This window comes from Sus scrofa, chromosome 6 (genome assembly GCF_054392235.1).
Source record: "Sus scrofa isolate SSC_HxYL_T2T_F1_AM1 chromosome 6, Sscrofa_HxYL_maternal_Yorkshire_Landrace_v2.0, whole genome shotgun sequence".
NCBI classification, from domain to species: domain Eukaryota; kingdom Metazoa; phylum Chordata; class Mammalia; order Artiodactyla; family Suidae; genus Sus; species Sus scrofa.
Genome location: NC_139388.1, coordinates 94,819,303 through 94,842,918, shown reverse-complemented (window position 1 = coordinate 94,842,918; position 23,616 = coordinate 94,819,303). Strand labels below are relative to the sequence as shown.

At 43.2% G+C, this 23,616-nt stretch overlaps 1 protein-coding gene and 1 long non-coding RNA gene across 10 annotated transcripts in view; both read left to right on the top strand.

Annotated features, from left to right (window-relative positions):
* Positions 1-23,616, top strand: part of CSMD2 (CUB and Sushi multiple domains 2) — a 646,878-nt gene that overhangs the window by 48,903 nt on the left and 574,359 nt on the right. For all 9 annotated transcript variants that reach the window (XM_084963760.1, XM_084963751.1, XM_084963750.1 and 6 more), the window contains exon 2: positions 15,401-15,617. In XM_084963760.1, coding sequence (XP_084819886.1) covers positions 15,401-15,617 — 217 coding nt within the window. The remainder of the gene's footprint in view (positions 1-15,400; positions 15,618-23,616) is intronic.
* Positions 1,551-9,105, top strand: LOC146402664 (uncharacterized). The gene is made up of 2 exons (XR_014807449.1): positions 1,551-4,004; positions 6,774-9,105. It is a non-coding gene; the product is annotated as an uncharacterized LOC146402664 (long non-coding RNA).

Here is a 23,616-nt window from a genome sequence, read left to right as displayed (position 1 = left end):
GGTATGAAGTAGCAAAGCAGATTAAAAACCCAGGCTTTCAGATTCTTTCTATTGTACCATGTTAGGCCCCCCCCCTCCCATTTTTTAAAATTAATTTTCAACTGTGAGTCACATGAGACCAAAGTGCTTGAAGTTGCCTCTGTCTCTAAGAGATGAAGGCCAGTTCCACCAGAGATGTGTGCATTAGAAAAAGTAGCAGCCATGAGCTTTTGAGGGATAATGAAACAAATGAAAAGCAAGACAAATAAACAAACCAAAACAAACCAAAAGAAGCACAGATGACAACTGGATGTTTTAATCTATTTGCTCAGCAAATATTAACTGAGAGTCTGTGAAGTGCCAAATTCTGTGCTGGGGATTTAATAGTGAATTAGATATGCTCCTGGCCATCATGAGGCAGTCAAGCTGCTTGGGAGAAACAGAGACATAAGCTTGTTTTACAACTTCACAAAACAAGCTTGGTTTTGATAATTCACCCCTGTTTTCCAAGATAATTGTTTTCTTTTTGGAAGTCCAATGTGGGCAGAATTTTCCATGTGGCCTCCCTTCGGATGTCACACTGAGCCTCACCGTAGTGGGCTCAACCCCCAAAAGGCAGGCAGAGGACAGAAGCCTGGGAGTTTGGGATGAGATGATTGACACTTAAGAAAAGGGCTCCCTCCCCAAGGGAACATTCTCTGTCTATCAGAGTGCTCTAGAAAGAGATACGGCTTATAATATTGGCTAAAATAGGCATCTAGCCACCCCACCCCCACCCCCAGTCCATCCATCCATCCATGGAGTAATGGTTAAGAAGACAGGCTTTGACAACCAGATTGCCTGGGGTTGAATCCTGTTTCCACCATTTATCGGCTGCCTGACCTTGGGCCAATTACTTAACCTTCCTGGGCCTCAGTTTCCTTACCCAGAGATGGAAATCAGAATACTGCATATCTAATGCAGTGGTGAAGATGGAATGAGCTTTAGATGTAAAGTGCATAAGACAGCTCTTGGCACAGGATCATGTTATTATTTTTAGACTAAGCTCCATGAGGGCAGAGATGGTGCCAGGGACACAGTGGGTGCGCAATACTAGCTTTAAAATGAGTAAATGAATGAATTTGCCAGGACCTGAACTTCTGTATATCAGCGCCTGAACCCAGCTACCATCCCTTGAACCAAAGGCACAGCTCAAGAGTCTTCTCAGCTGACGGGAACTCAGTGAAAGCTCCCTATGTTTGCTCTGAAAGACCCAGCCAGGAGTAGGACCAGCCTGGCAGAGGCACCTGTCCCCAGACACTCGTGGCCCCTTCTCTTGGTGCTGATCCAGGGATGTAGCACAACCCACAGAGTAAGAAGCTCCACCATCAGCAGTGCAGAGGTACCTCTGCTGGTCCAGGATTCCCTGTCAACGTAATAAACAACCCCTGGCTGGTACTGGCTCAAGATGATGACAGATGAGCTGCATCTGTATCGCCAGTCAGGGAAAATCATATTTGGTCCACTGTGGTGGCTTCTGTGTTCAGCATTTTCTGGAGAATCAGAGAGCCTGGAGTTAGAATTAGGAATTTGAATGGCCTGGGATTATTCCCACAGAGCAATTGGATGTGCTACAGAGACAAGTTTGCTGCCTTACCCTGTCTGCCATGCATTGTTTTGCACCTTTGCTTCATGCATCTCGAGCTTGGGAGGAAGAAGGAGACCCTGCTTTTTTTCCATGTCCCCAAGGAACACCAACTGCACTAAGCTCTTTTCAGTAAATCCCAAGCTTTGCCCCTGGAGTAGAAACAGGACTGTAGCTTTGGAAGTGTGTCCCCAGATGATGTGTGAATCTTTGCAGCCTCGCAGAGGGAGGAGCCTGAGCTTTGCTTTCTCATCGATCTGGATTTGAATCCCCAGTCTTTGAGGGCCCCTTCTCTTGAGATGGCTTCACTGCTACCTGTTTGACCTTGAGTATGTGCTTAAACCTTGAGGAGCTTCATTTCTCCACCTGTATAGTGGGTAGGGGTCGGGTAGGGGCATAATAGCCGTCTCAAAGGGTCATAGATAATGTTAGGGAGGCACATGGATAAATGTTGGTCCCCTTCTCAGACCTGCACTGAAGCATCCATATTTCTGGTGTGTTTGTATATGTTCTCTGCTATTCCCCTAGGACCCAATAATGAGGTTTCCCCAAACCGCTCATCAAGTGGAGACACTGTTAGTGGGATAGGCTGTGTCTGTCTGTCTCCTGTACTCCACTGCAGATTCCTTGAGGTCATAGACCATATAATACACAATCCACCCCTCCCATTTCCCCACCCCTCCCTGGGATCCCCACGCACCTCCCCCCACCACACACACTTACAGCCTGGAACCAAGCAGCCCTCCCCGGACTTGCTGAATGAGGGTTGAATTTGGCTTGGACCTCTGGGGTTCTGGATAGATTCCAGGGCTTTCTTGGATGGGAAAAGTTGCATCTTTATTTTCACTAATCTCGTACTGAAACCTAGCATTTCTATTAATCATGAATGTAGGCAACAAAGCACAGCAGTATTAGTAGTACCTGTGAATTTGTTACTGATAAGATCACAGGTATTTTCATAGATCAGTACAGTAGTGGCAGCTATCTAGAAAGAACATTTATGCTTTGAACTATAGTATTCATCAGGCCTACTGCTAGATCTTGTTAATAATGCATTCATAAAGGAGCACCTATATTACTGTATGACAGATTTTTGAAATATTTTGAAAACTATATTTCAATATAATTGGTTTCCTTTGAAATTCTATGTATTTGGTTCTTTGCATTTAAAAAGATAATTTGAGATGGCTTCATCAGACTGCCAAAGGGGACCATGGCACAGGAAAGGTGAACACCTTGCCTAGGAGATCCATGGGTGGCTTTCTTTGGCGTGCAAATCTAAAGTGAATGAAAAGGTGGGAGGCTAGGTTCTATGTATATGTAACTTCCCTTCCTGCTGGACATTGGGCAGTTTCTGGAGACATTTTTGGTCATCACAACTAAAAGGTGCTTCTTGGCATCCAGGGATAGAGGCCTTGGTTGCTGCTAAACGTCCTCCGTGCCCAGGATAAAAGTATCTTGCCCAAAACGTAAATAGCGCTGTTGTTGAGAAACTCCGGACTGGACTGTACATGAATGAACATTTCTTGGATTGTTAAGACTTCGGGGGGAAAAAAAAATCAATGCATGACTTTATTAGAAACACCTGTGATAATTCTCTCATTCAGCATTTGATGCACATTTGCAGTCTATACCCGGCACTGGGCACTAAGATCACAGTGAGGAGTATGACCTTAGAGATCTGGGCCTGTGATTCAGCAGGATGTGTGACCCAGTAGAGTTGCATGCAAGGTGCAGCCATCACGAACGTCTCTACAGGGCACCTGTTGTCCAGGCAACGTGCTGGGTGCTGGGGATTGGTGTGAATGTGACAGGTCATGATCTCTACCCCATGGAGTCCACACCTGTTAGGAAACTAAATGATGCCGTGATGTATGCTGTGAAGAATGATGGAGACGCAGGGCTCTGTGGGGACACGCAGTGGGGTGTGTGCTTGGGTATGTGTTGGGGTGAGGGCAGTACAGTTTAGTGCAGTGGTCAGTGAGGTCTTGTGGGGGTGCTGAAGTTTCAGTTGAGACCTAAAAGATGAATAAGAGTTGGCCAGACCAGAGGATGGGGAAAGGATGCTTCTGTCAGAGGGAACAGCAAGTTTGAAGGCAGAGGGAGCAAAAGAGCATGGAGCATCAAGGGAACCATACAGAGAGAGCCTGGCTTGGGCTGAAGTGTCACTTAAGGGAAAAAGTGGCAGCAAGCAAAGCCTGGGAGAGGAGCAGGGGCCGGCTCAGTGGCGTCTTGAACTCCCTATTTAGGATTGTGGGCTTTCATCAGAGGAGCCATGGAAGGACTTTAAGCAAGAGTGGCAGACCAATTTTAGCGTGTGTGTGGGGGGTTGTTTGTTTTGTAAAAGGATATATTGGGGAGGAAGAGGCATGGAATTTGGCGCCTCTTCCCTGCATGGATGGTTGTTGCAGGGAGAGAGTAAGAGAGAGCAAGAGAGAGAGAAAACAGAGGGTAACTGCACCGGAAACCAAGGGAGGTTCCTTGGAGGAGGTGCTCTAAGAACTGAATCTGGAACAGTGAGTGAGGTTTGCTAAGTTGAGAAGGCCAGGGGAAGGCATTCCAGGCAATGTTCCAAGCCTTGTACAGGCCTGAAAGAGCCTGGGGTGTTTGTCGATGATGAGCTGTTTGTTGTGACAAGCATAATGTGCAGAGGAGAGGGGCTAAGATGAGGCCTGGTGCCAGCATCTCTATGACCCTGGGCTCTTGTTGGCAAGTCAAGGGTGACAGCAGAGGCCAAAGATACTGTTAGGCCCCTGCTTCTCCCATCTGTCCAGACAAGCTGCCCCTGCCGAAGACTGGTATAGAGATGGGCCAGAGTCCCATGGTAGGAGGAGTGTGGTCAGCTTCCCATGTGCAGGTGAGACATCGTTAGTGGGCACGGTTTACCTGGCATCTGCAGTGCTCCTGTGTTTCCTCTTAGGGCAGTTTCATTAATTGCATGGCTTCCATAAATCCATATCTCCAGCCCAGATTGCACTCCAAATTCCAGTCTACAGCCCTAATTGCCTTCTGGCCATCTCTGTCTAGATGTCCCACTGGCTTCTCCAACTGAATTTGTCCAAAATTGACCTTATCAGTCAATAAATATTTGCAGAATTGAATTGAATTTTCCTGCCAAACTTCTCAAAAGAGTTATCTCCTCAAAATTATCATTATTTGTAGACAACATGATTGTGTACCTAAAACACCCAAGGGAATCAACTGAGAAATCTTCAGAATTAATAAGAGTTCAGAAACCCAGTTGGAAGCAAGATGAATATATAAAAATCAATAGGTTTTCTGTATATCAGTAATAACCAGCTAGAAAAAAAATAATGGGAAAAATGGCACTCACTAGAGCAAGAAAAAGTGCATAAAACATCCAGGAATAACCTTAACAAGATGTGACTGAGACCTATATAAAGAAAAGCACAAAAACCTTTATTGAAAGCCTAGCTGGTATTTATTGGTCACTTGCAGTGTGTGAAGTACTGTACCAAGCATATCACAGTTTGGTATGTATTATCACATTAATCCATACAACCATCCTAGAAGTGAGTGTTAATTTTAAAGATGTCAAAATAAGGGTTTGAAGAGTTTACATAAATTTTCCCAAAATTAATGAGTGGCAAAACTAAAATTTGAACACAAGACTTTTTGTTTCCAAAACCCAAGCTTTTAACCTTGTTATGAAGTCATCTCCAGAATATACCATCATGTAAAAATGACACCCATATATGTGGTCTAAGTATTATAAAAGGATTAATTCATTTCACTCATCCATTCATTCCCAGAATAACTACGGAGTGACTACCATGGGAAAATATTGAGCTAGGTACTAGAGATAAAAATATGAATAAAATCTCAAGTAGTCTATGGCTTGAGAAGCTACATAAACATATCATTATATCATCATTGGTCAAAGCAGTGATATTCACTAATTCCTTCATTTATTCACTAAGGATAAGCAAGCAAAGGAAGAATACTTGCTGTTATCTCAAGGGTTCCAAGAGGGCTTTCTGGAGGAGGTAACAAGTCTTAAAATGCCTGGAGTTCACTGGGTGAGGGAACTAGAGAGAGTGCTTTCTAAGTTCAGAGAGGTGGGTGGGCAGTTAATAGGCATGAATCATTTGTTCAACCAACAACTCTTCTGTGAGTACCTGCTTTGTGCCAGGTACAGGTCTGGGAGCTGGAGAGAGAGTAGGAACAAGCTAGCCCCTCTGCTCTCATGGAGATTGCTTTCTAGTGTGAGGGGCATACTGAAAGGAAACAAACAAAATTGAATGTCAGAACTATAATTCAAAAAGCTGTAGAACCCCCATGCTCATAGAAGCACTATTCACAATAACCAAGACATAGAAACAACCTAAATGTCCACTGACAGATGAAAGGATAAAGATGTGGTACATGTGTACAATGGAATACTACTCATCCCTAAAAAAAGAATGAAATAATGCCATTGGCATAACATGGATGCAAATAGAGATTATCATATTAAGTGAAGTAAGTCATAAAGAGAAAAACAAATACCATATGATAGCACTTATATGTGGAATCTAAGATATGGCATGAATGAACCTATCTACAAAACAGAAACAGGCGCATAGACATAGAGAACAGACTTGTGGTTGCCAAAGGGGATGGAATTGTAAGGATGGGGTGGGAGGTTTTGGTTAGCAGATGTAAGCTATTCTGTGTTGGATGGATAAACAATAAGGTCCTACTGTATAGCACAGGGAACTGTATTCAATGTCCTATGATAAACCATAATGGAAAAGAATATTATAAAAAGAATTTGTATGTGTATGTATAACTGAATCACTTGGCTGTGTAGTAGAAATTAACACAACATTGTAAATCAACTATACTTCAAGGAAAAAGAGGAAAGAAATGCCAGAGGATGCTCGGCGCTATGGGAAGAGTCAAACAGGAACCTGGAGCAGTGGTTTGAGAGGAGGGAGGCCTGGATTTTCTTTAGGGTCATCTCTGGGGAGGTAATACTTGACTCAGGCTGAAGGAAGTGAGGAAATGGGTCACACAGCTCTTGGGGAAGAGCTCTCTGGGCTGGAGGTCAAGCATATGTAGGGTCCCAAGGGGGGCTTGTGATGGGCTTAGGCAGCATGGCCAAGCACAGGGATAAAGGGATAAGCGACTGCAGAGAAGGCCAAGGGGCCGTGAGGTGTCCCTTCAGGGATGGCTCTCAGGGTGTGGCAAGGTCTTCAGCTTTTATGTTGAATAGGATTAGAAGCCAGAGAGAAATCTTTCTAAATGTCAATAAAGGAAAAAAACATTACCAAGAAAAAGATGGGTAAATGTGACTGCCTGTAAAAACCAAACATTTTACTCTGCTTAAAAAATCTAAAGGAAACAAAAAGCATATGACAGGTGGAAAACAATATTTGTGACAAATATGACAAGAGTAAAATCCTGATTCTGTAAAGAGTTATTACAAATTGATAAGAAAACTATGGAATATTTAAGAACAGAAAAGTTAAATACTTTTGTATGTCAAGTATCACAAAATTAAAAGGCCAAAATGACTACACATGTATATGTAGCACGTAGGATGCATAGAAGATATAAATTTGTAAATCGGTATGAAAAAATAGACACCACAATGGAAAATGAGCCAGAAATTTCATCAGATAATTCCTCAAGGGAGGAATTAAAATTATTGAGGAACGTTGAAAAGATGTTGAATCTGAGAAGGCGATGCTCAATAAAAAAAGATAGTAGGGAGTTCCTGTTGTGGCTCAGTGGATTAAGAACCCAATGTAGTCTCGCCGAGGATGTAGGTTCAATCCCTGGCCTCACTCAGTGGTTTATGGATCAGCATTGCTGCAAGCTGCAGTGTAGGTCACAAATGTGGCTCAGATCCACTGTTGCAGTGGCTGTGGCATAGGCTGGCAGGTGTATCTCTGATTCCACCCCTAGCCCGGAAACTCATATGCTGCAAGAGCATCTGTAAAAAAGAAAAACAAGAAAACAAACAAACAAACAAACAAAAATGGAGGGATAAAACAAGTAGGCATAAAACATCTCAATAAGAAAATACACAATGTGGGTAAAGATGCCTTGAGATAAGCATTCCTAGACATGGCTGTTGAGAATGTAACTGTACTCTTCTAGAAAGTATGTGGGCAATCCGGAGCCAAAGCCTCGGAAATGTTCCTACTGTTTGACCTAGGCACCTGTACTTTTGAAAGTCTGCCCTAGGGAAATCATCCAAAAACAAATGCATGAACAACAACCCGATGACTAGTTCTTCAGGATTGTTCCTGAACTCCAAATAGGTCTTGGCCATATTTGGCAGCTGCACAGAGAGAGAGGCATGGATGGGAAAAGGCGCAGCATCCTGGGTAATGGGAAGGAGAAGCACAGTGTCCTCAGGTGCAAGTCTGTAGCAGTGGTCCTGTCGTCTCCAGGGCTGGTCACCAGACGTACAGAGCAGGTAGCTCTTTGCTTGGATGAAATTCAGCATTTTCTAGGCATGAAAAGCCGTTGAGCCCTTTTGGCATATGGCCTCCCACTCTGTTAGCATTTCAATCTGGAGTGGCTGCCCTGGGTTGCCGCTTTCTCAACACACTAACCAGCATTTGATGCCAGGGCGGCTTCCAAATGAGTCCAGCTTCCAGCCCTATCTCACCATCTCCCACAGCGCCTACCGCAGAGGTCAGCCAGCCTCAGATGGATGAGACCCCACCCCCACCCCCAAACTAAAGCTGGACGCTGTTACCGCATAAGTGAACATTCATTCTGGGACCCTGGCCATGGAAAAGCATTTTCCACTGCACTGACCAGCATGCTGCCACCAGACCTTACTATGAGCCCAGGTCTTCTTTATAATGAAAAAGAATATCCAGAAACAATTTAAATGTTGACAAGCGGAGAATGGTTGCGTAAACTCTAGTATAACCGTGGACCAGAATGTGGTGCATCCATTTAAAATGCTGTTTTGGACAGATTCAATATCTTGGGGGGAAAGCTCATGTTATAATGTTTACTGAATTGTTGCAAAAGAAAACCGAGAAATGACCTGAATGGCCATCAGCAGGGGAGTGGTTGAGGACATTGAGATACATCCAGGCTATGGAATATTACACATTTATATAAAAAATAAGTTAGATATGGATCTACTGACCTGGAAGGTGTCCCTGATGTATTGTTAAATGAGAAAGCAAGTTGCAGAGAAATGAGTGAAACTACGATTTCATTTTTAAAACAAGGTAATAAAAATTCTCCCAGAACGTGTCCATTTGTTTGCATGAGAGAGGAGAAGGTTGGAGAGGAGAGTTGCCTGTCTGTTAACTCTGCTAACTTTGGAGCGGGTGGAAGGGAGAGAGAGGTCTTTATACATTTTTGTGTTGCATGGGTGCATATCCATGTATACCACAAGGGACATGGCCTTTTGTAATTTAAGACTCAAGAATAATTTACTGAAAAGAAGAGCACAGAATTACATATACAGCATTACCTCAGCGATATGAAATGTGCATGGAAAATTCTAGAAAAAAAAAAGAAAATATTAATGGCAGTTGCCTCTGAAAGGAGAATGAGATGTAATGTCTTCTCTCTCTTATTTTTGTTTTTGTTTTTTCTTTTTAGGGCCACACCCGTGACACATGGAGGTTCCCAGGCTAGGGATCTAGCTGTTGCCTCTGGCCTACACCACAGTCACAGCAATGCCACAGATCCAAGCCGCATCTGCAAACTACATGTTGCAGTGTAGGGTAAGGCAATGTCAGATCCTTAACCCATTGAGCAAGGTTAGGGATTGAACCCACAACCTCATGGTTCCTGGTTGGATTTGTTTCTGCTGCACGATGGGAATTCCTCTCTAATTTTTTATTCTTGCCTATATTTTCCAAATTTTCTACAAGGAGCAACTGTTTAAAATATAATGGGAGTTCCTTGTCGTGGCTCAGTGAAAATGAATCTGACTAGTATCCATGGGGACACAGATTTGATCCCTGGCCTCACTCAATGGGTTAAGGATCTGGTGTAGCCATGAGCTGTGGTGTAGGTCACAGAAGCAGCTCCGATCTGGCATTGCTGTGGCTTTGATGTAGGCCAGTGACTACAGCTCCAATTCGACCCCTAGCCTGGTAACCTCCATATGCTGCTGGTTCGGCCCTTAAAAAAAATACAAAAAAATAAAATAAAAATAAAATATAATGGCCTCTACCTTCTGACTAGTCAGTCTTGCCTTGACTTATTACAATCTGGCCTCTGTCCACCTGTCACCCACCATCTGTCTTTGCTGAAATGCACATATTCATTTGGCAAATACTTAGTGAATTCTAGGCCCTGGGGAGGCAGCAGGAACCAGGACAAAGCTCCCATTCTCAGTGTCCTTACTTCCAGAGGGACCATTTGGACATCAAACCAAGTGACCTCATCCAAGGCCCTCATCTTGGCCTCTCTGTGGTGCTCAATGCATAGAGTCACCTTCTCCTGGATGGAACTGTCCTCTCTTTCTCCTCCCGCTATTCTGCCTGCCTCCCTGCCTCCTACTCTGTCACTTTTCTTGTCCCCCTATAGGGAAAGTGTTCCCAGGCACTCTGTTCTGAGCCCCCCTCATTTCCTTCTCCACAGCAGGAGGGACTGTTCATGTCCAGGTTCTGCATCAGAAACGCCAGACCCACACAGATCTGAATGGAGGCAGTGGCTGGGATGCTGAGGCTGGCAGCGAATGTTGGTATCCATGGTTGTCTAGAACATGAATGAGGGTGGTCCTTAAGGTGTGGCCCCTGTGGGGTTTATACTCCAGACATCCTGTGCACCCCTGTAACATGGTTCTGCCACTTGGAGGTATTTGCTTATGTCTGGTCTATGATCCAGACCCCATGACCCATCACAGAGTCTAACCTAGAGGAATGAATGAATCAGTGAATGCATCAATCAATGAATGACGTGGTGCAATGACATTGCTGGATTTTGGCCCTCTGTCTGCTGGTGCTGCATTGAAATGCAGAGACACAGTTTTGGGTAAAGGAAAACAAAAAATGGCCTTATTGCTTTGCCAGGCAAAGGAGAGTCACAGCGGGCTAATGCCCTAAAGACTGTGCCCCTGCCTCCCTTACAAAGAAGCGTGAGGAGTTTTATAGTAAAAAGGAGAAAAGCGAGTTTTCATATAGGAATCAGGATTGGGACAAGCGTGCATTCTTCTTTCTTTGGGGGAATCTTCGTCATCAAAGCTGGAGTCAGGAGATGTTCCCGATGGTGGTCTTCTGGGTTATTGCCTCGAATAACAGTACTTGCGAAAAGGGCACATTGATCAGAGATGAGAACAAACTAGGAAAGTTCCTGAGCAAACATCATGTGCTAATAATCTTTCACCCACTGGCCATTGTGCTCAGGGTGCCTAATCATTAGCTTATGGGTGACTGTGTTTAGGGTGCAATTGCGTCAGGGAGAAGGACAAGGAAAGACGCTAAGCTGTTTAATTTTAAAGTATTCATTTCTAAAAGAAGCATAAGGAATATAACTTTTCTCTTAGGTGTATAAGATGCCTATGTTATTGTGTGTATTCCTTGAGAGGGAACCAAGATCCTGCCCCAAGGCTGTACTATTGTTGCTTGACTGTTCCTCCCTTCCCTGATCAGCAACTGTCTGAACCTGCCCTAGGAACTCAAGGAATGTCATGGTGGCTAAATGAGGCCCATTTCCTAAGAACAGAGAGGCTCTTGTGTCCCGGAGCCCCACAGGCCGTGTCCAGTTTCATCACCAGGCAGGTTTCAGAGACATGAGCTGAGTTGATCTGGCACAGGTCCCAGTGAGGTGAAGTTTAGGAATGTGAACCCACGGACAGCTTTGAAAGTTGTGGATCCGGCGTTGCCATGAACTGTGGTGTAGGTCGCAGACATGGCTTGGATCTGGCATTGCTGTGGCTGTGGTGTAGCCCAGCGGCTACAGCTCTGATTAGACCCCTAGCCTGGTAACCTCCATATGCCATAGGAGTGGCCCTAGAAAAGGCAAAAAGACAAAAAAAAAAAAAAAAAAAAAGAAATTTGTGGAGCTAGAAGCTCTATTGCATTATTATTGTAGTTGATTTTTTTTTTTCTGATTTCTGGGCTATTATGTTTTCCTTTGTGAACAAACTTGTTCAAGACCTTGTTCAGTTTTTTTTTTTTTTAATTTCAGTGCTTTTTGTTTTCCTATAGATTAGTAATAATTCTTTCTACATTAATATATTACTTTACTACTTAATTTTTTATGTGCCTTTTGATTTTATTTTTAATTTTAATTTTATTTTTTGTCTTTTTGTCTTTTTTAGGGCCGTACTCTTGGCATATGGAAGTTCCCAGGCTAGGGGTCCAGAGTCACAGCAATGCAGGATCCGAGGTAGTCTGCAACCTGCATCACAGCTCACGGCAATGCCAGATCCTTAACCCACTGAGCAAGGCCAGGGATTGAACCCGCGTCCTCACGGATGCTAGTTGGGTTTGTTAACCATTGAGCCACGACAGGAACTCCTGATTTTGTTTATATTTTTGACCTACGCATAACTTTTGTGTATAAACCATCAATTTGGTGGTATCCTCCATAGCTTTTACATTCAGAAAATCATGGTCAGATAATTATTTGTGTACATTTCTTTCTAATTTTGTTTGGTTCTTTTGAAAACAATTCTCTTTATTCCACCTAGAATTCATTTTATGTATAGTGTGAGTTGAGTTGATAACAATTCTTTTCTCAAACAGTTAATTAGTTAACTTTGAAAAATGCTTTTATTTTCTCATTGATTTTTAATGCTGTCTTGTACATTTCAATTTTTATGTGTATTTAAGGCTGTTCCTATAATACTGTTTTATGTTCCGCCTGTCTACTCTTGGACCACCTCCACACAATTTTCTTAAGCATCATTTGGTGATTCTATTCAGTATCTTGTAGAATGAGACTACTACAGTTTTTGCCTTTAAAAAAAATAGCCATTGTCTATGACTATCTATTTTTTCCAGTTAAATTTAAGTGTCCCTTTACTAAATTTAAAACAGGTCATTGGGCTTTTGATCAAAATTGCATTAAGCTTATAAATTAACTTTTCAATAACTTTTCAAAAGGTTAATATTCTAAATTAACCTTTCAGTAGTTAGTCTTTCCACTCAAGATTATGATATGTCTTTCCAATTATTCAAATTCTTCTATCCTCTCTAAAAGTTATTTTTATACCGTGACTGCCCATTTCTTATTAACTTGATTTGTATTTATTATATGCAATTTGTAGTTATAATAAATAAGACCTTTTTTATTTATATTTTTATCTGTCACTGGCATATGGAAATGTCATTGATTTTGTATACTTATTTTGTGTTTGGCTATTTCACTGAAATTTTTTTATTAGTTCTAATAGCTTTCTAATTGATTCTCCTGGGTTTTCTGGGTATATTAATATATCATCTGCAAACCATATTTTTGCTTGCTTCTTTCTCATTTCTTTTTCTTGTGTCGCATGGATTAGCTCTTCCAATAAGGTGTGAAATCTCAGAGGTGATAGTAGCATTTCTATCTCATTCCTGATCTTAATCAGATGTTTCACCGAAAGTAAGATGTAGGTTATTGTTCTAAAATGGATGCTCTCTCATGCTAAGGAAATAGTCCTTCTCCTATTTCTGAAAGCTTATTTTAATCAGGGTTATGTGTCTAATTTTATTAAATGCCATTTAGCATTTATTCAGAAGACTTTAGCTTTTCTCCCCCCTCTTTTAATGGGATCTTTGTGTTATCCCTCTTTTGTGTTAAAAGAGATTTTTCAATATTAAAGTCATTTGAGAGATTAACTGTCCTTTGTCAGTTTAATCCCTAAAGTGGGCTTTAAAAAGAAATAGTGTTGAGTCAATTTATCAGCATCATAATTGAGAAGGTAGCTCTGAAGTGGACTGCTTATGTTTGAATCCTATCTCTGAGTAATGGAGTGACGGTCCCCTTCCTTAATTTCTCTTTGCCTTTGTTCATTGGTAAAACAGAGGCTATATGAACAGTATCCACCTTCTAGAACCATTGTGAGGATTAAACAAGTTCACATATGTAAAGTTCTTGGAAGAGGGTCTAACCAAACAGTCGCTAAATACAAGCACTATATTATATTATTGAAAACTTACTGTGTGTCTGGTACTGAGCTTGGGGTATGGATTCAAAGATGGGAAAACTCAAGTATGATCTGTTTCCTGGAGTGCACAGCTTGGCAAGAAGACAGATACTTATACATTAATCACATGGAGGCATGAGAATTTGTTTCTATGGGAAGTGCTACCGAGGAGAGGTGATGGTGCCATGAGAGCATACAATAGGGGGTTTGAGCTAGTCAAGGAGAGATACTCGACTGAGATCTGAAAGATAAATATGCCAAGAATAGAGGGAAGACTCTTCTAGGAAGAGAGAATAGCATATGCAAAGGTCCTTTGATTGTGCAATGAGAGTGTGGCCAGTACAAGGGACTGAGAAGAGAGGGGGGTGGGGGTGTATCTGCCAGTTTTATTGAGAAATAAAGGACATACATCCCTGTGTCAATGTAAGGAATGGTGGTTTGATTTACATACATTGTGAAATGATTACCACAATAGGTTCACCTAATATCCATTTTCTCATGTAGAAACAGTAAAGAGGAAAGAAGAAAGGAAAAAAAAAATATTCTCCTTGTGATGAGAACTCTTAGGATCTGCTTTCTTAACAACTTTTCCTGGCCGTAACACAGCAATGTTAGTTATGGCCATCGTGTTGTACAGTATATCCCTAGTATTTATTTTACAACTGGAAGTTTGTACCTTTTGCTACCTTTCTCTGATTCCCTTCCCCCCATCTCCTGCCTCTGATAACCACAAGTCTGAACTCCTTTTCTATGTGGTTGGGTTTTGTTTGTTTGCTTGGAGTTTTTGTTTATTTAGATTCCACATATAAGTGAGATCATATAGTATTCAATTTGTCTTTTTCTGTCTGACTTATTTCACTTAGCATAATGCCTTCAAGATCCAATTCATGTTGTTGCAAATGGTAAGATTTCCTTTTTTATGGCTGAGTAATATTCCTCTGTGTGTGTGTGTGTGTGTGTGTGTGTGTGTGTGTGTGTGTGTGTGTGTGTGTGTTTGTATCTTATAACTAATTTATCCATTCATCCATTAATGGATACTCACATTATTTCCATGTCTTTGTTATTAGAAATAGCGATTCTATGAACATCTTTTTGAGTTAGTGTTTTTGTTACCTTGAGATATATTCCCAGAGGTGGAATTGCTGGGTCATATGGTACTTCTATTTTAAAATGTTTGAGGATCCTCCGTACTATTTTCCACAGTGGCTGCACCAATTTACATTCCCACCAACAGTGAGCAAGTGTTCCCTTTTCTCTATATCCCTGCTGGCATTTGTTATCTCTTGTCTTTTTGTTGGTGGCCATTCTAACAGGTATGTGGTTTTAATTTGCAACACCAGATCCTTAAAGCCACTGAGCGAGACCAGGGGTTGAACTCGCATCCTCATGGATCCTAGTCGAGATTGTTAACCACTGAGCCACGAGGGAACTCCCTGGTCTGCTGGCCTCTTGTTTAAACTCTCTGAGCCTTTGTGTCCTACCTCACGGAGTTGTTCTGAGGCTTGAGTACAAGGATGCTCATTTTATCACCTGGACAGAGCACGGCACAAGCAAGCTCACACTCAGGGTCTGTCACCCAGGCCCCCTTCTCTCTGGGCCCAGCATGGGGTGGTCCAGAGGAAGCACTTGGAAAAGGGGATTAGCAATCCTTTAGGACACGGCTCTCATCTCCCTGGAAGAGTCTGCGAGTTCTTCTGGCTGTACTGAACTGCGCCCTTTCTCTCTCCCAGGCCAGAACTGCACGTTCCAACTGCAGGGTCCCAATGGCACCGTGGAGAGCCCAGGCTTCCCTTATGGCTACCCCAATTACGCCAACTGCACATGGACCATCACCGCGGAGGACCAGCACAGGATCCAGCTTGTGTTCCAGTCCTTTGCCCTGGAGGAGGACTTTGATGTCCTGTCGGTGTTTGATGGACTGCCCCAGCCAGAGAACCTGCGAACCAGGTACCTCCCCTCCTCCCTTGGCCAACAGCTGGGGAGGAACCCCACTGGAGTGAAAGGTTTATGGTCATCTCCAAAGACCTCTGAGTTTATAACACCTGCCCTCACCTCCTCTGCTTTCTTTACATTTCCCTATTCCTTTCTCCTGCTTAGAAGTTCTCAATAGGCAGGATTGATGAGCAAGGACATTTGGGAAGACTACGTAGAAAACATACCAAGCAGTTAAAGTCTTCCTATTGAAACAGATTTTGCATGTCTATGTGTGTATGTCTGTAGATCTGTCGGTGTACGTGTGCAAACACAGAAATATATTTTCTCCCCTTGAAGCCAGCAGATGTGAGTTGAAATCTAATAGTCACTATGTCTTGCATCCTGTATTCGAAAACCATGACTACTTTGTTGGAATTTGCCTTGCATTTGCGTGGCTTTGGCTGTGCATATAGGATTGAGAATTTAGGGAAGTTCCCATTTTTTTAAAACCGTCACAGTTGATGGAAGAGAAAACAATGGAGAGAGCAGGACTGCTTTTCTGCACCCTGAGCTGGCTCCCAAGAGAAGTGTTCACATCAGGGAGGGAGATGGGGAGGGAGACTACCACCTCTGTGGAAAGCAGACTTTGGGGGGGTGGGGGGACAAAAATAAAGGCCCCAGAGTCACAGCTCTCCATGTTTTGTTGACCAGGTGACCTGGTATACTCCATCTCAAGCCTTGTCCTGGTTCTGCCAGATGGGCTTTGGATGCAACAGGGAGTCAAAGGGTTAATGGCTCACCAGCCAAGCCCTGGGGAGCCTAGGATGATAATTGTGGGGCACTAGGAGAGATTCTTTGCCAAGCCCTTAACCTCAAGGCTTTAAGATGCTCGAGAGGAGCGTCCTAAACAACATTCCCTGGACCACACCAGCCCCCTTCTTGCTCATTCCCTGCCCTCTCAGGGCAGTGCAGAGATGATACTGCTAAGCCAGCAGCAGAGGTGGGCATCTGGGGCTCCCCTGATTAGTAGTCCCTCCTGGACAAGATTGGGCTTGTCCATCTCACGTTGACATTCTGCAGGGATTGGCACACAGTAGGCGTTCAATGAATTTTGGGTGAAGGGCCTGGTGTCCTCTTCACTCATTCATCCCATAAATGTTTCATGAGCACCTACTATGTTCCAGACACTGGCTTGAGTGCTGGGGACATAGCAGTGAGCAAAACAAAGCCACTGTCTTCATGGAGGTTACATGGTAACTGGTGGAGTTGGAGGTAGGGGAAGGGTAGACTTGGACTTGAATATGTGAGTTTAGAGTTCAAGGACATGGAGCTAGAAATATAAAATTGGGAGACCAGAACTGGATAGTGCTTAAAACCAGGAGACTGGATGGGGTCACAAGAGAGCAAGTCCTCACCATCAGATGTCATGCTCAGATGACTGCATCCGTGGGATACCTGCATAGACTCCATGAGTTGAAAGATAGAAAGTCAGGAGTTCCCGTTGTGGTGCAGTGGAAACAAATCCAACTAGGAACCATGAGGTTGCGGGTTCGATCCCTGGCCACACTCAGTGGGTTAAGGATCCTGCATTGCTGTGAGCTGTGGTGTAGGTCACAGATGTGGCTCAGATCTGGCGTTGCTGTGGCTCTATTGTGGGCTGGCAGCTATAGCTCTGATTAGACCCTTAGCCTGGGAACCTCCTTGTGCTGTGGGGTGGGACCCTAAAAAGATAAAAAAGCCAAAAAAAAAAAATGAGTCTAGGGAGCAGCACCTTCCTAGGACTCCCAGCTGGTGGTCAGCCCACCCCTAAAACAAGTGATCAGTAAGAATTAGGCAGAGTTCCCACTGTGGCCCAATGGAATTGGCAGCAGTTTCTGCAGCACCAGAACGCAGAATCAGTTGGGCCCAACACAGGGGTTATAGGGTGTGGAGCTGCTGTAGTTGCAGTGTAGGTCCCAACTGTGGCTTGGATCTGATCCCTGGCCCAGGAACTCCATATGCCCCAGGGCAGCCAAAAAAAAAAAAAAGGCAGTTGGGGCCAATGGGAAATTGGTTGGGGCATAGATGACTGGAGGCCAACTCCACTTCTGCATCTTAAGATTCTTCCAGCCTTCTTCTCTTTAAGGCAGGGTCCATGCATGTGCCAAGCTCTTTTTTTCCCATCTGTGGATTTTCTGGCTCTGAGAGTGAAGTGTGGAAACCCCATCCAGAGGTGGGGATTGCTATGGCCTGTAAGGGTGAGGCTTTTCATGACCTAGAGGGGTAGTCCTGGTGGGGGAGGCCCTGGACATGTTCCTAGGTGTCTGAGGAGGAGGCTCCTGGGGTTTGTATCCTCCCTAGGTCATCACTGCTTGGGCCCTTTATCCCTGTCGTGGTCCTGATGGGTTCACTTTGGTTCATTTCAGAATTGTATATAGTTTTCTTTTTTTCTTTTGTCTTTTTAGGGCCGCACCCGAGGCATATAGAGGTTCCCAGGCCAGGGGTCTAATTGGAGCTGTAACTGCCAGCCTATGCCACAGCCACAGCAACGCCAGATCCAAGCTGTGTCTGCGACCTACACCACAGCTCACGGCAACGCTGGATCCTTAACCTGCTGAGCAAACCCGCAACCTCATGGTTCCTAGACAGATCCGTTTCCACTGTGCTGTGACGGGAACTCCAGAATTGTATATAGTTTTCTCAGGCAGCTTTTCTACCTCCACAGTATCTGGGATCACCTCCACTTTCTTTCATCCATGTCTGTGCATTTGCATTTTTTTTTTTTTCTCAATTAGTCTTGCTGGAAGTTTGCCTATTGTATCAGTCTTTTTAAAGCTCCAACTCTAAAGCTATCAACTTTATTCCTTTCCTAACTAATGGATTTCTGCTTCTATCTTTATTCCTTCTTCTCTTCCACATACCTTAGGCTGGTGTGGCTCTTTTACTATTTTCATGAATTGAGTTAATTTCATTATTTCTTTTTTGATAATAACATTGAGACATTTTCCCCTAAGTACAGCTTTGACCATATCCCATAAATTTTGATGGATGGTTGTTATTTTAGAAATAGTCTCTAACTGCAATTTTGTTCCTTCCTTGACGCTAGGGTTTTTTCCCCCTCTCAAATTTTCCAAGTAATGTTTTTTTTTTTTTATACTTAAGAAGTTATTATCTAGCTGTACTCATTATAATTTCTATTTTGCAGAATTTGTTGACTATTTTTCCTCATTTTAAGATCATTTTTGTTAAATGCCCTGAGTATTTGAAAAGAACATGTGTTCTGTGGCTGAAGGGAAAAGAACTTCATGTTATTAATATTGTTTAATTTTTCTGATTTCTTATTTATTACCTAAGTGGTGTTTGTCAAAGATGAGCAACTTATTGTTCTCACATTTTCACTCTTGTTTTTGTCAATTTCTCCTTTTATTTCTAGGTCTTTATTTTATATATTTTGACTTTATACTCTTCAGTATTTTTAAACATCCAGTATTCAGAGTGGAGTATAATTCCTTCAGTATAAAAGCTATATTTGTTCCCTTTTGCCTTAAATTCTGAATTCTACTTTTGATACCAATACCATCACTTTCATTTTCTTTTAGGTTTGTTATTTATCATCCGTCTTTGCCAATTCCTCTTCTTGTAATATTTTATGTCATTTTATATATAGCTCTTAGATTTTTATTTTTAAACATTTCATGAGAGTTTTTATTCTTTAACAGAAAATTTTAATTCATTCACCCTTTTTGGTGATAACTGATGTATTTGTTCTTGTATACTATTTAATCGTTTCGGTTTTTAAGCTTCCTTATTACTATTCTTTGTATTTCTCCATCTTTAAGCACCGGTTTTCTTTGCCTCATCTCTGATTTTTATTCCACTCATGGTTAAAGTTACTTCTTAAGAACACCTTTGAAGCTGTGTTTCTCTGTCCATATCCTGGCTAGTGAGCCGTTTTCTGCGTCAAGTCTCACCTCAAGTTTTCTGCATCTTATAGAAATTCCTTAGTGTTTGTAGCATGTAGGTGTCTGTCTCTTTTTCCTAGTTTCCCTCATGACCGTATATAGGCTCTCTTTTTTATACACCTTAGACCATTTCCATGACAGCTTAGGAGGCCAGGTTGAAGGAGAGTGTAACATGTTGTCTTGGCTCTCCATCTTCAACTGGAAAGTTCTCTTATGATTTTTATTCTTTTTGATGCTGCTGTGAATAGAACTATTTTTATTTTATTCTCAGATTGTTAATTGCTAATAATAGAAATACAACTGATGTTTGTATATTGATCTTGCATCCCATGACCTTGTTGAACTCCTTGTTAGTAGTTCTGATAGTTGTTTTTTAATACCAGTGAATAAAAATGGTTTTAGTTCTTCCTTTCCGATCTGGATGCCATTTATGTATGGATGTATGTATTTATGCTTATTTATTGCACTTGGCTAGAATATTGAATATTTTCAATGTTCAGTACAATATGGAATAGACGTAGTGAGGGTGGACATTCTGACCTTGTCCCTGTCTTAAAATATTCTGTCTTTCACCATTAAGTATGATGTTGGCTGTAGATGTTGGGTAGATGTCCTTCTAACTAAGTGGAGGATTTTGGCATGATCTGGTTGCAGTGTGAAAATGCACTGGGGTGAAGGCCAGACTGATGAGGCCAAACAAGAGATGGTGGTAGCCTGAGCTAGAATAATGAAGAGAGATGAAGGCGTGGATTTGCATGATGTTGGGAAAGTGTGGGACCTGGAATTAAGAGTGGATTTAGAGGGCATGGAAGTGTGAAAAAGGAAGGAGTGGAGGATGATTCCACAGGGTCTGGCTTGGAAGCAGAAGACAAGCCAGGCCAGCCTGACAGGAATTCTAATCTCGGGTAAAATGTGTTCTCAGGACATCCCAGGGCATTTTCCACACTGATGTCTTTCTTCATTCGTCTAACAGAACAGGTAGGTCACCTCCTCGCCCAGGGTTTTCCTGTGAGACAGTAGGGTACAGTGGTGACAAGCCTAGATTTATGCCTGGCTGGCTTCTCCATTTATTTGCACTGTGACCTGTGCAAGGTTTGGCTTCTCTGAGCCTCATCTATAAAATGGAGGTGACGCTGACCCACCTTATGGGGTTGTTGTATGCAAACCACCTGCCACGCACCCCCAAGTGCTCCGTAGACATCATTTGCGTCCTTCCCTGCCCTTCTGTTCTTAGGAACTCAGACCACTCTGGGGGCTTTGGTGCCTGGCTTGACACTTTCTCTGGGGCCCACCCATCAGATTTTCTAGATCAGGGGCTGCAGATATGGAGGACAGACACTGGAGAAGAGATCAGGCTCAGGGGAAGTCACTCCTTGTAGGTGGCATTGCTGACCCCATGGCAGCCCAGCACTGGGGCCAGACTGGCAAGAAGCTTGCAGCAGGGTTCTCTCTGCATCACTTGGGGCTTTCTATCTTGAACGTGACAGGCGTAAGTTTTGCCGTTCTGCTCTTTGTGCATGTTAATGCATTTCTCTTCCTCCCTTACCTTCAAGCCCTTTCATTTTATTTATGGATGATGCATTCCAGCAAAAGGCTAAAGAGCCACCTCCCCAGCCCAATCCTCCACCCTCTTTAAACTCGTCTTTCTCCAGCTGCTTGCTCACGGGTTGTGTTGTGAGCAACAAAACGCCTTCCTGGTTAGATTCTAAGCTCCTTGAGGGTGGGAGACAAGCCTCCTGCCACATTTGACCGTGGCCAAGCCATGCAGTGAAATACACATCTTGCTCGTGGATGACGTGAGTTCCACTTCCTTGTGAGCTGCGTGGTGTAGACAAATCATTTTGTGCCTTATCCTCAGTATCCTTGTCCACGAAGTGGGTGTATCAGTATCTACCTTCTAGGTTGGGTGGTGAGGATTACATTAAATAATGTGTGTAAACTGCTTTGAATTGTGATGAGATATAAACAAAAGAAATACTTGTATGCTGGTAGAAAAAAATTAGAAAACACAATTAAGCCAAAAGGCGCACACACACAAGCCCAAGACATTCATAAGACACGAATGGTTCTCAACTGAAGGTGATTTTGACCCTCAAGGGATATTTGGCAACATCTGGAGACATTTTTGGTCATCACAGCGGGAGAGGGGCCATGGCATCTGGTGGGTCAAGGCCAGAGATGCTGCCAAACGTCCTACCATGCACAGGGCAGGCACCCCTAGCAAATGCCAGTGGTGCTGAGGTTGAGAAATCCCAAGGTAGATGATTAAGGAGTTAAAGTCTTTAGCATCATACTTCCCCAGATGCTTATTTCTTTGTCAGTGACCTTCTCCAAGGAAACGAGGAGCCTCAGTTTCCTCCTCTGCAAAATGGGGAAGTCTTAGCGATGCTGTGTACTGACAGCCGCACCAGGCCTCTTAATGAAGAGATGCCAGCAGACGCAACACACACAGCTTGTTCTATATGCAGATGCCATTCATTCCCCAACGACTCCCTTTCTCCACCAGGAGTTCACAGCCATCTTCTTGAAAGCATCTCACATTTCATCTAGAGCTATTCACAAGCAGCAACATCCCAGGGTGCCAGAAGGCAGCGTCTGGCTGCTTGAAATTAAATTTACAATAGAAGCTGATCAGATTCTTCTGTTAATGGATCGGGGTAGGGAATGGGAGTAGGAGCTGGTCCTGAAGGCTGGGGAGCCTGTAGGAGTTTGGAAGTGAGCATGAAAAGAACAAAGAACCTCCCAGATAATGCAGTGTCAACCCTGCCTGGATGAATGACTGCAACAATCCCCACATCTCTGCTTTTGCACAATTAGGCGGCCTCTCCTTGCTGGCAAACATCCTATTGCATTGCAGTTTAATGTGGGATGAAGTTTTCTAATGGAACACGAGCAAACGTCATCTATGGAGATGCTGTTGATAAATGACGTCCCTGTATAGTGAAGGGTTTATAGGGTACTGGTGATGACGGCACCAGTTAAGCACAGCTAAGCATCCCTTAATTTAGACATGTGGGCTCAAATTATGGGAAAACACTGCAACTGGTTCCCTTCTTTACTAGCAATACACATTCTGTCATCAGCCTAAGGTGGAATGCAGTTTTAGTCATTTGGGGCTGGTTGCAGATTTCACTCAACTGGCATTAGACACCTGTTTGAAAGCTGTTAAAAAAATCCACAAATTTGCCAGATTTCCTGTCTGCTTATGACTGTATTTTGCAGCAGAGGCCCCTAAAGGGCCTGCCTGTTGGATTCCTTAAAAAGTGTGCCTCGCTGTGATATATGGGATGGTTGGCCAACGGGGACCTGCGGCATTGCACAGGGAACTCTACCCAATATTCTGTGATCACCTATGTGGGAAAAGAATCTGAAAGAGAGTGGAGATGCGTATACATATAACTGACTCACTTTGTTGTACAGCAGAAATGATCACAACCTTGTACTAACTTCAAAAAAACTTTAAATAAATGAAAAATAAAAAACACTGAAAGAAAAAAAAGGGTGCCTTACCCATCAATAAGGCTGTCCATGGAATGTCCTCTCCCCAGAGTGCCTTGAAAATGTGCTCTTGTGGTCAGGAAGTGTCTGGAAGGACCCGTGAGGAGGAGGGAACGTTGCTGTTTAGGGCTGAAATGGAGGGAAGATACTGGAAAAGAGAAAGAAGTGATGGTGCAGCCAACCGCCAGGGGCCAATCGCCATGCTAGACACGTTCATTCACTCACTCATTGTCTTTTTTTTTTTTTTTTTTCTTTTTTAGGGTTGTACGTGAAGCATATGGAAGTTCTCAGGCTGGGGGTCAAATTGGAGCTGCAGCTGCCAGCCTACGCCACAGCCACAGCAACATGAGATCTGAGCCACATCTGCCACCTATACCACAGCTCACGGCAATGCCAGATCCTTAGCCCATTGAGACCAGGGATCAAACCTGAGTCTCACAGATACTAGTCAGATTCATTTTTTTTTTCTTTAATTTTTCCGCTGTACAGCAAGGGGGTCGGGTTATCCTTACATGTATACATTGCAATTACAGTTTTTTCCCCCACCCTTTCTTCTGTTGCAACATGAGTATCTAGACATAGTTCTCAATGCT